The 15,000-nt window shown below is 36.5% G+C and overlaps 1 protein-coding gene across 1 annotated transcript in view; it reads right to left on the bottom strand.

The window, feature by feature from the left end:
* The window catches only part of lrba (LPS responsive beige-like anchor protein), a 187,129-nt gene that overhangs the window by 135,004 nt on the left and 37,125 nt on the right, over positions 1-15,000 (bottom strand). The window contains exons 22-23 of the mRNA XM_047816679.1: positions 14,232-14,424; positions 1-676 (exon numbers count right to left, since the gene is read on the bottom strand). The exon at positions 1-676 is cut by the window's left edge and continues 452 nt beyond it. Coding sequence (XP_047672635.1) covers positions 1-676; positions 14,232-14,424 — 869 coding nt within the window. The remainder of the gene's footprint in view (positions 677-14,231; positions 14,425-15,000) is intronic.

Below are 15,000 nucleotides of genomic sequence, written 5' to 3'. Positions count from 1 at the left end.
CCAACTCCGCACTGGGACTCACTTCTGTCCTCTCAGAACTTTTCTCCTCTTCCTGATCTTTGTCTTCACCATCTCCATGGACTAAAGTCTCAGAATGAAGCTCAACTACAGCCTTCTTCTGAGCCTCCCCTCCTTCCGATTCTTGTCCTCCTTCACCCGGGTCAGCTCTTGTTTCTGTTTCGTCTGCAGTTCCGACTTGATCCTTATCTTTTTCTGAGGTTTTCTCTGCATTGTCTTGTTGATCAGTTTCTAACTTCTGGCTGTTTGCTTCTTTGTTGATATGATCACCTGCATCGCTCTTGTCTTCATCGGCCCCTTTAGCATCTTTTACTGTATCCTTTCCTTCCGCCGCCTCCTGGTCATTCTCCTCGTTCTTCATTGTCTTCATTTCTTCCTCTTCCTTGGTGCCTTCTTCTTCAGCTCTGGCTAAGATGTTTGAGATGGTGACCTGAGCTCTCTGCTCATGTTCATTTTGTTCTCCACAGATTTGTTCCTCCACCTTTAGCTCAATAACAGTAGATGGAGGTTCTACCAGAGCTTCAGCTGGACGTGCAAGAAGTTCGCTGTTCCTGCTGGACCCGGAAACGGTCCTGATCTCGGCGTCACCGTCAGAACTCATCCGCTGGTACTCGTGAAAAACTTGGGATAAGCTCTGTTTGTGCTGCTCGAAGGTGACCTGCGAAGAGAAACGGACTTTTGATAGATGGACTTTCAGCATCAGTAACGACACAATAACGTCAACATCCCAGAAGATCAGTGTTACTGATCGGGGGACGGTGTTACCAGTCTGAGCACAGCCTTTATAAAGTTTACAGAGGTTCACACATGTTCTGTAAACCATCTCAAAGAAGTCTTTAAAAGGAAGAAGAAATAAAATTAAGGGGAAAAAGTAGGAAGGAAAGCTTTTATTGTCATTGCAACCACATATAGCTGACGCAGCACACGTTGAAATGAAACGACGTTTCTGCAGGACTGTGGTGCTACATAAAACATGCTACATAAACGCTACATAAAACGACATAAAGCTACATAAAATAAATCATAAACCAACACAGAGTTAAGGACTAAAGTTCTAGCCACATAAAGTGCAACAGTGCAATACAAGGACAGTGCAAAGAGACGATACACGACACGACAAGACAAAACACACCAAAAAGTAAACAAAATAGCAGACTGTATTATAACGTGCAGCAATTATGTTTGTGCAACAATTGTGCTTGCAATGAATGAAGGAAATGAGGAATGAAGGAAGAAAAGGAGGGAGGAAGGAAGGAAGGAAGGAAGGAAGGAATTAAGGTCTTTAAAGAGTCCACAGACTGAAACAGTCCACAGACTTAAACAGTCCACTGACTTAAACAGTCCACAGACTTAAACAGTCCACTGACTTAAACAGTCCACAGACTTAAACAGTCCACTGACTTAAACAGTCCACTGACTTAAAGAGAATACAGACTTAAACAGTCCACAGACTTAAACAGTCCACAGACTTAAACAGTCCACAGACTTAAACAGTCCACAGACTTAAACAGTCCACTGACTTAAACAGTCCACTGACTTAAACAGTCCACTGACTTAAACAGTCCACAGACTTAAACAGTCCACTGACTTAAACAGTCCACTGACTTAAAGAGAATACAGACTTAAACAGTCCACAGACTTAAACAGTCCACAGACTTAAAGAGAATACTGACTTAAACAGTCCACTGACTTAAAGAGAATACAGACTTAAACAGTCCACTGACTTAAACAGTCCACAGACTTAAACAGTCCACTGACTTAAACAGTCCACTGACTTAAACAGTCCACTGACTTAAAGAGAATACAGACTTAAACAGTCCACAGACTTAAACAGTCCACTGACTTAAACAGTCCACTGACTTAAACAGTCCACTGACTTAAAGAGAATACTGACTTAAACAGTCCACTGACTTAAACAGTCCACAGACTTAAACAGTCCACTGACTTAAACAGTCCACTGACTTAAACAGTCCACTGACTTAAACAGTCCACTGACTTAAACAGTCCACTGACTTAAACAGTCCACTGACTTAAACAGTCCACTGACTTAAAGAGAATACTGACTTAAACAGTCCACTGACTTAAAGAGAATACTGACTTAAACAGTCCACTGACTTAAACAGTCCACTGACTTAAACAGTCCACTGACTTAAACAGTCCACTGACTTAAACAGTCCACTGACTTAAAGAGAATACAGACTTAAAGAGAATACAGACTTAAAGAGAATACAGACTTAAACAGTCCACTGACTTAAACAGTCCACTGACTTAAACAGTCCACTGACTTAAACAGTCCACTGACTTAAAGAGAATACAGACTTAAACAGTCCACTGACTTAAACAGTCCACTGACTTAAAGAGTCCACTGACTTAAAGAGAATACTGACTTAAACAGTCCACTGACTTAAACAGTCCACTGACTTAAAGAGAATACTGACTTAAACAGTCCACTGACTTAAACAGTCCACTGACTTAAACAGTCCACTGACTTAAACAGTCCACTGACTTAAACAGTCCACAGACTTAAACAGTCCACTGACTTAAACAGTCCACTGACTTAAACAGTCCACTGACTTAAACAGTCCACTGACTTAAACAGTCCACAGACTTAAACAGTCCACAGACTTAAACAGTCCACAGACTTAAACAGTCCACTGACTTAAACAGTCCACTGACTTAAACAGTCCACTGACTTAAACAGTCCACAGACTTAAACAGTCCACAGACTTAAACAGTCCACTGACTTAAACAGTCCACTGACTTAAACAGTCCACTGACTTAAACAGTCCACTGACTTAAAGAGAATACTGACTTAAACAGTCCACAGACTTAAACAGTCCACAGACTTAAACAGTCCACAGACTTAAACAGTCCACTGACTTAAAGAGAATACAGACTTAAACAGTCCACAGACTTAAACAGTCCACAGACTTAAACAGTCCACTGACTTAAACAGTCCACAGACTTAAACAGTCCACAGACTTAAACAGTCCACAGACTTAAACAGTCCACTGACTTAAACAGTCCACAGACTTAAACAGTCCACAGACTTAAACAGTCCACTGACTTAAACAGTCCACTGACTTAAACAGTCCACTGACTTAAACAGTCCACTGACTTAAACAGTCCACAGACTTAAACAGTCCACAGACTTAAACAGTCCACAGACTTAAACAGTCCACTGACTTAAACAGTCCACTGACTTAAACAGTCCACTGACTTAAACAGTCCACAGACTTAAACAGTCCACAGACTTAAACAGTCCACTGACTTAAACAGTCCACTGACTTAAACAGTCCACTGACTTAAACAGTCCACTGACTTAAAGAGAATACTGACTTAAACAGTCCACAGACTTAAACAGTCCACAGACTTAAACAGTCCACAGACTTAAACAGTCCACTGACTTAAAGAGAATACAGACTTAAACAGTCCACAGACTTAAACAGTCCACAGACTTAAACAGTCCACTGACTTAAACAGTCCACAGACTTAAACAGTCCACAGACTTAAACAGTCCACAGACTTAAACAGTCCACTGACTTAAACAGTCCACAGACTTAAACAGTCCACAGACTTAAACAGTCCACTGACTTAAACAGTCCACTGACTTAAACAGTCCACTGACTTAAACAGTCCACTGACTTAAACAGTCCACTGACTTAAACAGTCCACTGACTTAAAGAGAATACAGACTTAAACAGTCCACAGACTTAAACAGTCCACAGACATAAACAGTCCACAGACATAAACAGTCCACAGACTTAAACAGTCCACAGACATACAAGTCTATGAGGTTTATAGAAAGAAAGTGAGAGTCCACACCAATGCAGCCAGGAGCAGCACAAAAGCATCTCCATAGCATGATTTCCACGTGACAAATGAACGTAACCTATTGCGTAAATGTCTCTATGAACAATCACATGGCAAAATAAGAGGGAGGAGGAAAAAAAGAGTCGATTCCTGCTCGGGCACCAATTAGCAGCAGACAGTTTGGCAAAGCCCATCTAATTTACAGCCCTCCATTTATCACAAAACACAGACAGAAAGTCAAACAGACTGCTGGGAGAAAGAGAACACACACACACATACACATACACACACACACACACACACACACACACACACACACACACACATTAGCATTTAGCAGAAAGCCCCTGATTATTTGTAATTAATTTGCGGTTATTGTGCTAAATTAGCGTGCTAGCAGGCAGGTCGTTAATCTTCTGGTGGGCGTGATTGGTAATCCATACAGTAGATGTGTGTGTGTGTGTGTGTGTGTGTGTGTGTGTGTGTGTGTGTGTGTGTGTGTGTGTGTGTGTGTGTGTGTGTGTGTGTGTGTGTGTGCGTGTGTGTGTGTGTGTGAGATGCCCTTTAAACTGCAAATCACCACGTTAGCACGCCCATTAGTTCACGGCTAATTTGACATTTAACATTCAGACTTTAAAGCCAGACTGTGAGTATTTTTTTTCTCGTAAATATGAACGCTTTAATGACAAAAGATTTTCGCAGGTATATTCATCAGTTTAGGACCGATTCATTTTAGTCCGAGCGACTTGTCGGAGGTGAGCGATGTGACAAAAACATGTATACACAAAAATACATGATACACATCACGAGATACAAGTTTCCCAAGAAAAATAAAAAATAAAAAATAAATAAATTTTAAAAAAGCTAAATTCAATTAAAGATTTTAAAAAGATGAACACAATTTTTAGGTTCAGTTCATCACATTTTTATTATTATTATTATTTTTAAATAATAACAATACGACATCACAACATCAGTCTTATCGGTGGTTTTATCAGCAACTCGATATATCGTCATATCCCTGAGCCCGAGCGATGGATCTGTCCGAGCAAACTGGATTATATAACAAATAATTACCTTTTGCTATCCATGTCATTATTATTGTTCTTAATAACCAAAATCATGAATATTCATTTATTTAAATAAATGCAAAATATTACAAAAATTTCACTTGTGATCGTTATTATTTTTATTATAATTTCTTCATTTAGAATAAACTATCCACATGATTATACTAAAAACCAATATAATAATAATAATAATAATAATAATATAATTTTGCACCATATTTTTTAAACTGTTACTTTCTCTTTTTTTGTTGCTCTTAGAAAAGCTCGTGTGTGGAACAATGACTAATTACACATTTTATTCATTCATTCATTTTCTACCGCTTATCCGAACTACCTCGGGTCACGGGGAGCCTGTGCCTATCTCAGGCGTCATCGGGCATCGAGGCAGGATACACCCTGGACGGAGTGCCAACCCATCACAGGGCACACACACACACTCTCATTCACTCACACACACACACACACACACACTACGGACAATTTTCTAGAGATTATAGATTTTACGAAAACCAAAAAAAAAAGGTTTTAGAACAGAATTTCGACATTATTTCCTGTAAACATTTTAAACTTAACCCTTTGTTGTAGGGTACGTAGCTAGGCAGTGTGTTTGGGTTTGCCACGATTTAAGCTGATCTAAAATCTATAAATGTAATTTGTTGTATATGATATAGAGATCATATAGAGATATGACATCATATATAAATGATATGTTATTTATTACCTAATTATTATTATTATTATTATTATTATTAATATTATGCCGTTGAATTCTCGATTCTGATTGGTCAGGTGTCGATACATTTTCTCTAATGCATTTTTACTTTCTTAAAGCGCACACACGTTACGTTCTCGTTTCCATAGTAACCGGGACCGGTTTGACGGACATTCTACGGATAAGAAGTACGAAACGAGGACTGTTATTTAAGGAAGAAAAAACGAGTGCAATAACAGTAACCGTGCTCCGTCACACGACGTATTCGTCGATTATTTTATCCCCGATCTACGTATTTTTATAAGTTCATAACAATTCAGACAGAAATGTAGATGGAAATGTTGGGGGGAAAAAAGTTTTTCTGCTTAATCAATGTGTGTGTGTGTGTGTGTGTGCGTGTGGTGTGTGTGTGTGTGGGGGGTGTCAAATTACCCTTGAAAAAAGAACCCTGAACAATTGCAGTAGTGTAACGAGCGACACATCACAGTCAGCGTAATTCGATTTAGACCTATTTAGCTCTGGAGTGGAAAAAAAACAAACGAAAAAAAAAGCCTCGGCTACGTGAGCGGCCTGTTGACGATATCAGCCAGATTTAAGATCGGCGATCGGATCGGATGACGTAACGTAAATCCCCTTTACGCAGAAGCACGATGGGAAAGAAAAGGAGTGATGTGGAGCAGAAAGCATGACATTTATTTTATTAGTGTGTAATATCATTTACTCTGCTGCAGTCACTCCGTTCAGAGGAGCGGCGAGCGTCCGAGGCTGCGGCGCTCTGCGGCGCTCTGCTCTACCGCTGCAGGAACAACAACACGACACTCCATCCTCTAATGATTATTAATACTCTGACTCCATTTCACACAAATAACATCATACCAACATCTGGATATTTCAAGCTTAATAATTTTGCCTCTTTCTACAAACACGCACAGAAAAGCACAACGGAGACGGAAAAAAAAACAAAAACAAAAAAAAAGATCAGAATTTTTTCTTACATTCTAACATTATTAGTCGAGTTATTACACACTTAATATTTATTTCAGTACGGATTGATTTCTGACTATTAAAAACTTGCTTGTATGTGGCGTGTGTGTGTGTATTTATTGCTACGACAATGAGAATGTCTTTTACTCTACAGATTAGTGATTAATTATAAAATGTTCAACGTGGACGTTTTCTGATGTTCGGATGAATATTTTTACATTATACGTGGCTCTCTTTGTACAGTAACGCGGTAATACTTTAATAAAAAATATGAACACTCACTACAGAATCGAGTCATATAGTTTAATATGAGGTCACACACACACACACACACACACACACACACACACACAGCCGAGATAATCCATCCAGCTCACAGGTGTCGTACCTAGATGCTGATTAGACAGCGTGATTATTGCACAAGTTTGCCTTAATAAACAGAACAGTTATATAAACCGTCTCTATGATTTATTTAGTATTATATACAGATATTATATACAAAATACCAATAGATTTATTCGGCCTGTATATACATGTGTGTTATAGAGTGTTAAGCATGCTTTAGGTTTATTAAACAGTATTATAATCAGTTTTATATTTTAGTGTAGATTCTATTCTACACAGGATTAAATCAGCAGACATTACTATCAGTATTATCTCTATAGACAGTGCTGTGTGTGTTATGACACCCAGTTTTATTACAGCTCCATACTGTATTCCAGGTCTATACAGTAACATATAATGTTTTATGCGTCTGATGTGAGCAGCGATTCTCGGTCCGATCGATAAGTAAGCGAGCGTCCGCGGGACTAAAGTGAAACGGGCCGAAGCGTAATTGGATTAGCTAAAGGCTACTGCAAAAATCAATGGCGTCTGCAGACGCGGCGTTTCACCGGACGATACGCTGCCGTCTGCGTACGAGCGCTGTGAAATATCACGTAACGTAATTACACAACAGCCATTACACCGCTCGATCCAGACGATCTGATAATCCGATTAAAATAAAAAAGTCTGTACTGTTGCGGAACATGTGACAGAAATAAACGTTAACCTTTTTTCCCTGTTGCAGCAAGTGATCTTGTACGACTGAACGATAACATTCATTCATTCATTCATTCATTCATTCATTTTCTACCGCTTATCCGAACGTCTCGGGTCACGGGGAGCCTGTGCCTATCTCAGGCGTCATCGGGCATCGAGGCAGGATACACCCTGGACGGAGTGCCAACCCATCACAGGGCACACACACACTCTCATTCACTCACACACTCACACACTACGGACAATTTTCCAGAGATGCCAATCAACCTACCATGCATGTCTTTGGACCGGGGGAGGAAACCGGAGTACCCGGAGGAAACCCCCGAGGCACGGGGAGAACATGCAAACTCCACACACACAAAGTGGAGGCGGGAATCGAACCCCCAACCCTGGAGGTGTGAGGCGAACGTGCTAACCACTAAGCCGCCGCCCCCCCCCCCCGAACGAAAATATACTAAATTATAATATATTGTCAGCTGATAATAATAATAATAATAATAATAATAATAATAATAATAATAATAAGCCGACGCAGTTGTACACTGTGTTACACCTTTATCTCGTCATCTTGCTCGTCTATGAAGTCGGGTTTGGAAACGTTCGCGTCTTTTGTCGTTTGATGAAGTCTTTAAAAATCGGCAGGTTCGTATCGAACTCCTTTATCAGTACAAACAGACAGGAAATATATCGACGCTCTTCACGTGTAAAATAGACCAGAACGCAAAAACATCAGGAGTGAACAGACTTTAATATGTGACTCATCTGATTAATGACAGCAGACTTTAAAATCTTTTAATAAATAAAGCAGACCTACTAAAACCCTGCTGTTCCTCCTCCTCTATGTAGAGTGCAAACACACACAGGAATATAAATAAAATATTAAAGAGATTTAAAACCATGCTTGCAACTGCAAAAAAAACAATCTTATTAATTTAAGTCTCGCTCTAGACAAATTTAATCATTTCTAGCTTCATCGTGAAGCAATATTATACAAAGGTAAATATCGTAAAAATGAGCCTTCAGTAGGGAAAAATTGCCTTATTATTATTATTATTATTATTATTATTATTATTATTATTGTGATTATTATTATTAATGTTATAATAATTATTTAACATTGTGAAATACTTTTTTTACACAACTAATATTTTTTATTTTAATTGATTCGATTAATTGATTTAATTTATTTTACTTTATTTACTTTATTAATATTTAGTACAAATATATTCGATATTAAAAAAAATTGATAGCTATATATTTTTTTATTTATGTGTAATTAAATTAATTATGTTAATTAAATAAAATAAATTGTTGTCCATTTGTGTTAAATGCTTTATGGAGTGAGCTTGGGGAATTAAACAAAGGCACTATATAAATAAAATAAATATATAGACAAATTTATCCTTAATTCAAATTTAAACAGATTTAAGTCTTCAACGAATTTGTTAGATTCATTTCATTTGTTTTATTTAATTTGTTAGATTTTTATTTCAATTAAAATTTCGATCAAAATGTAAATTAGAAGCAGTTTTAATTGCGGTTTAGAAAGTGAACGTATCGTAGGTATGTTATGTTTTTAACATTGCATTATTAATACAAATTTATAATGAATATGCAGATTAACTACTAGATTTTAAAAATTTTTTATAAAAATAATTCGATAATTCGATAAATGTCAAACGTTGACGATGAATTGACAATTTTTTTTTAAGATTGATTGCAAAATAGTAAAATTATACAATTAAAATTGTATGAAATATTCTAAATACAATTGTCGTAAACGCACACGTGTATTTCTCTTACACACAGACAAGCGCGCACACACACACACACACACACACACACACACACACACACACACACACACACACACCCCCACACAGGGTTTTCTGTTCACATTCCCTCACAACAACCATTCCACACACAATCTACAAACACACACCTCTGACTTGCACACTATATACACACACACACACACACACACACACACACATAATTAGTGTATGTATACACAAACATCTCTGTGAATAGAACACATATACACAATGTGTGCACATTTAGAAACTCACACATTCCCTCTCTTAAGCACACACACACACACACACACACACACACACACACCCCCGCAGCTGTGAACAGGAGTGTTACAGTGACAAACAGCTCTCCTGCTCCCGACTTGGCAGGAAATCTATCACACCGCACAATAAAATTGCAATTGAGTTTCTTTTGCTTTTTTTTTCTCCTCTTATAACAGATGCATGTATCAAAGACACACACACAGACACACACACACACAGAGCGTGCGAACACGAGCAACATTAATCTTTTTGCAATTATAGAGAGAAAAGCAATCACACACTCCGCTCATGCACAAAGGAGAGATCGAACGTAAAGAAACGAATGTCTCGTGTGATGTTATTATTTTTATATCATTTTAATTATTGTATTCTAATTAAACTTGCTGGACCAAAAAAGGAAGACAAAAAGCAAAGAGTAGTGAGTGTGTGTGTGTGTGCGTGTGTGTGTGTGCGCGTGCATGTGTGTGTGTGTGTGTGTGTGTGTATGTGAGACAGAGAGAAATGAAAAAGTCACAAATATTTTATCTCCATATTTCCACATTTTTTTAAAATATGTCTCTTCCTCACACAAACACACACGCACACACACACAAACACACACGCACACACACACAAACACACATGCACACAAACACACACTTTCTTTCCTTTCTCTCCTACACACAGAGCGATAAAATGACTTTGTTAACATTTTGAGACAAAAAACCTACACAAACCTTACACAAATATCCAGCCACATGCACACACACACACACACATACACACACACACACACACACACACACACACACACATATATATATGTGTGTGTGTGTGTGATATTGTATATCATAATAAATATCAAATAAATATCATAATGTGATATTTGTATATATCACACACACACACACACATATATATATATATGTGTGTGTGTGTGTGTGATATATACAAATATCACATTTTACAGCCACACACACACACACACACACACACACACACACACACACACACACACACACACACACATATATATATATGTGTGTGTGTGTGTGTGTGTGTGTGGCTGGAAAATGTGATATTTGTGTCTTATTTACAGACATAACCCTCGTGTATTTTGAACTCTAATCAAGTTTACAGACAATTTGTTCAGATTTGGACCGAGATTATTTTCCGAAAGCGAAACTGTCACTAAAACCTCTAAATAAAATAAAGTGTCAATGATGATGTTTATATATATATTTTTTTTATATTTTTTTTATATATATATATATAAAACAAAATCAGACCGTATTCACAGTTAAAATGCTCCTGGGTGCAGATGTAAGTTACACGCTCTCTACACAGCACTACGCTACATTAACATTTCCTTTTCCCGTTCCATTCTTCTGCAATAAATAAATAAATAAATAAATAAATAAATAAATAAATAAATAAATCCAACCTGCTTTTTCTCCAGGTTAAGAAATGATTTAATGAACTTTTATTTTGCGTCTGCAGGAACGTCTGAGATACAAGTGACTATAATAATAAAAATAGAATTCTTTTTTTCTTTAATCCATCGGTAAATATTCTGTACAGACAACTGAGCCGCTCGTCACACCGACTGTCTGTAAAGCCATCTGTAAACATATTTTGGTTTGCAGTAACAGTAAAAATAGATAGATAGATAGATAGATAGATAGATAGATAGATAGATAGATAGATAGATAGATAGATAGATAGATAGATAGATAGATAGATAGATAAAGAGGTAGGTAGGTATATTTTTTTTATATAAGATTCAATGTAAAAAAAAAATTTTTTTACAGTACAAGTTTGGTGACGGTGATTACGTAGGTTTGACTTTAAACAAATTAGCATAGCGTGACGTCACTGACTGGGTCTTCAACCCGTGCCTTCGGGCGCATCATCGCAAACCTTATTTTGATGCTGGACAGATTTTCCAGAACTTCGTGCCAAGTTAAATCGGTGTCGAGCTGTTTTAATGAATATTTTAGATGTATTATGGTGCCAGAACCCGTATGACTTTGAATGTTGACCGCGAACATTTTGTTTACTGCAGCCGCAGCCATCGTTACCGAGCGCGAACCGTCGACTCTGAAAGTGAATGAGAGAATGAGACGAAGCGAATGTCACCGGTTTTTATTTAAAAGAAAGAACGTAGCCTTCGTCTGTATGTAGGCCGAGGCAATTTATATATTTACAATACTTACTAAAATATAGTTATTATTATTATTTTAGTGCTTTTGTATTAGTTGTTTGAAGAGTAAAAACAAAACAAAAAAAAGTCGGTCTTAACGCAAATTTACAGCCGGCAAGTCGGTCGGACTTAAAGCAAAAAAAAATAATAATAATATTTGAGTCGGTCCTAAATTGACAGGGTCGGTCAGGTTACGGCAAACAAGAATATTTTTAAGGATGGCCTGAATATTTCAATATTTGTTAAACTCTAAAAGTATTTGTTAAATAATATTAAATAACCTTTAATATGAAATTGTTACCGCTAGTAACTGAGCTGCAAAAGAAAAAGTATGTGTAAGTCATTATAAATGTTTTAATGGAGGAACAGATTTCAGTTTGCGAGTGAGGAGACTAGAGACACACACAAGCCTACACACTAACAATAGGGAGAAATCTAATTCCTACTAAAGCTCACTTCTGCCCCCTAGTGGTCATCACACACAATAAAACACACGCTTATCTGCCAAAATCTTGTGCCCACAGTTCAACAACAGACAGACACACACACAATTTTATATTATATTATATTATATTATATTATATTATATTATATTATATTATATTATATTATATTATATATATACATACACACACACGCACAATGTTCAAGCAATTACAATGCCATAAACACTGTGGCAGAGATTTTAATCTGTCAAAGTGACATTTGATAAAAATCAAAGTAAATACAGAAATTTATGTTTGTGAGGAATTTTTGAGTATATGTTTAGTGCGTGTGTGTGTGTGTGAGTGTGTGTGTGTGTGTGTGTGTGTTATAAAATGTCTAACTTTAGGAGATCAAAATAAGAAGTGCAGGTTATATAACCTAAGTTAAAAGTACCTAAGTCGTGTGATGCGCTCGTGTTGTAATGTAACGGAGTAAAAATACTTCATTATTGTACTTAAGTAGAAATGTCACGTATCTGTACTTTACTTCGCTATTTAAATTTATGTCAACTTTCACTTTTACTCCACTACATTTCCTAGACAAAATGTATACTTTTACTCCGTTATATTTCCACTAAGCATCTTCGTTACTCGTTACTTCAAAATAAACTCAGAAGAAATGTGTGAGACTGCAATAAGGGAGGTTTGGTGAATCACTGCTCCTAGATTATATTACGTACGTCTGCGCGCGCTACGGAGAAGCTCGGGCACACGCAGCGTGCACGCGCAGTCAGAGCTGGAGGCGTTTATCTATAACGTTAACCGGCGGAAAGCCGCAAAGACGGTAACCAAAAGCAGTGAAATTTCACTATTCTTATAACCAGAGTTGTAGCACAAACAAAATATTAATGCAATATCAATACTAAATAAAAATAACATTTATTGATTTGTTCTTTGTCTTGTAAATATTAGTTTATTAATGACTGCATTCATCGAACACACTGTTTGTAGAGAATACACACAGACATGAACTGATCTGATTCAAGACTGGCATCATTACATCATGCATAAAATTTTGGTGTCCACTTTTACCATTTTAAATAATAGCATAACTTTTGGCTTACTATGTTGTCATATAATATATAATATAAAACTCTTCTTGTTTTAAATTCTCACTGAGGGATAAAACCCCTAAAGATGAAATCCTAGAAATCCCCTGCTCTTATGCCTACCGAAAATCACTGAAATTTTACTTTTTACTTTTACTTCAAATACTTAAGTACATTAAATATCAGAAAGTGACTTTTGATACTTAAGTACAGTAAATAAATATCAGATACTTCAAGACTTTTACTCGAGTAATATTCTAAAAGGTGACTTTCACTTCTACCAAAGTCTTTTTCTAGTACGATACTTGTACTTTTACTCAAGTATTGCTTTCTAATACTTTATACAACACTGGATGCGCTAAATTCTATTATAAAATTGTATCATTAGTTTATTAGAATATTTTTAATTATTAATAGTTTTTAGTTTGATCTAAAATAAAAACAAATGCAATACAATTAAAAAAAGAGTTTTAAAATAGAATAATATTAAATAATAGTTAAATCGTTCAATAATAATGTATAGTAGGGTTGTTTTAAAATATAAACAAAAAAGGATAATATATATATATATATATATATATATATATATATATATATATATATATATATATATATATAGAGAGAGAGAGAGAGAGAGAGAGAGAGAGAGAGTTCAATAATTGTCCTCATTATAAAGCATTTGATTAATGTAAACCACCCGGGTCTGTGTGTGTGTGTGTGTGTGTGTGTGTGTGTGTGTGTGTGTGTGTGTGTGTGTGTGTGTGTGTGTGTGTGCGTGTGCGTGTGCATGCATGCTGACCTTGGAGTGTGTGATGGAGAGTGTGTCGACCCACACGCGCCAGCCTCCCCACTCGTGCTTGATGGCGTGATAAAGGAGGATACGGAAGACGGTGAACACCATCTCTGTGATCTTCAGCTCCTCGCTGCCGCTCGGATTTATAAAGCAGAGAGAGAGCATCCACTCCTGCCACACTGAGCACTGCAGGAGACTCCTACACACACACACACACACACACACACACACACACAATGTAATCTGGGCAGAAAGAAAACGATTACGAACTATTTTTTTCCCCATAAAATTTCCATCTCACTTTTTATCCATCTGTGCTTTTTATCCAAATCACTTTTACTCCTGTTTTATTCTTTTTAACATATTTTAAACTGTTTTGATTAAAATCACACTTATTTTCTTTAATTGTTATTTGTTTTTGTTATGATTTTATCGTGCGTTTCTTATTTTTCATATATATATTTTTTTCTTTTATAAACTGTTTTCTAATTTCTATGTAAAGCACTTTGAATGACCTGTGTATGAAATGTGCTATACAAATAAACTTGCCTTGCATTGCCTTTACGCTTTATCCCTCTAACATTAATTTCATTACTTATCATATAAGCACAGCTATATGATACACAGAAGGACAAGTACCCCTACAAACAGGATTATTTAAACATACTGACAATTACATCATTTCTATACAGTGAGCAGATTTGGCGAGCCAGCCAGGAGTAGACAAAGTAAAAAAAAAAAAAAAAAACTCACTTAATATTTTAATTAAACTCAC

The sequence above is a fragment of the Tachysurus fulvidraco genome, chromosome 7 (genome assembly GCF_022655615.1).
Source record: "Tachysurus fulvidraco isolate hzauxx_2018 chromosome 7, HZAU_PFXX_2.0, whole genome shotgun sequence".
In the NCBI taxonomy this organism is placed as follows: domain Eukaryota; kingdom Metazoa; phylum Chordata; class Actinopteri; order Siluriformes; family Bagridae; genus Tachysurus; species Tachysurus fulvidraco.
Note: the sequence above shows the minus strand (reverse complement) of the source record. Positions and strands in the feature narration are given on the sequence as shown.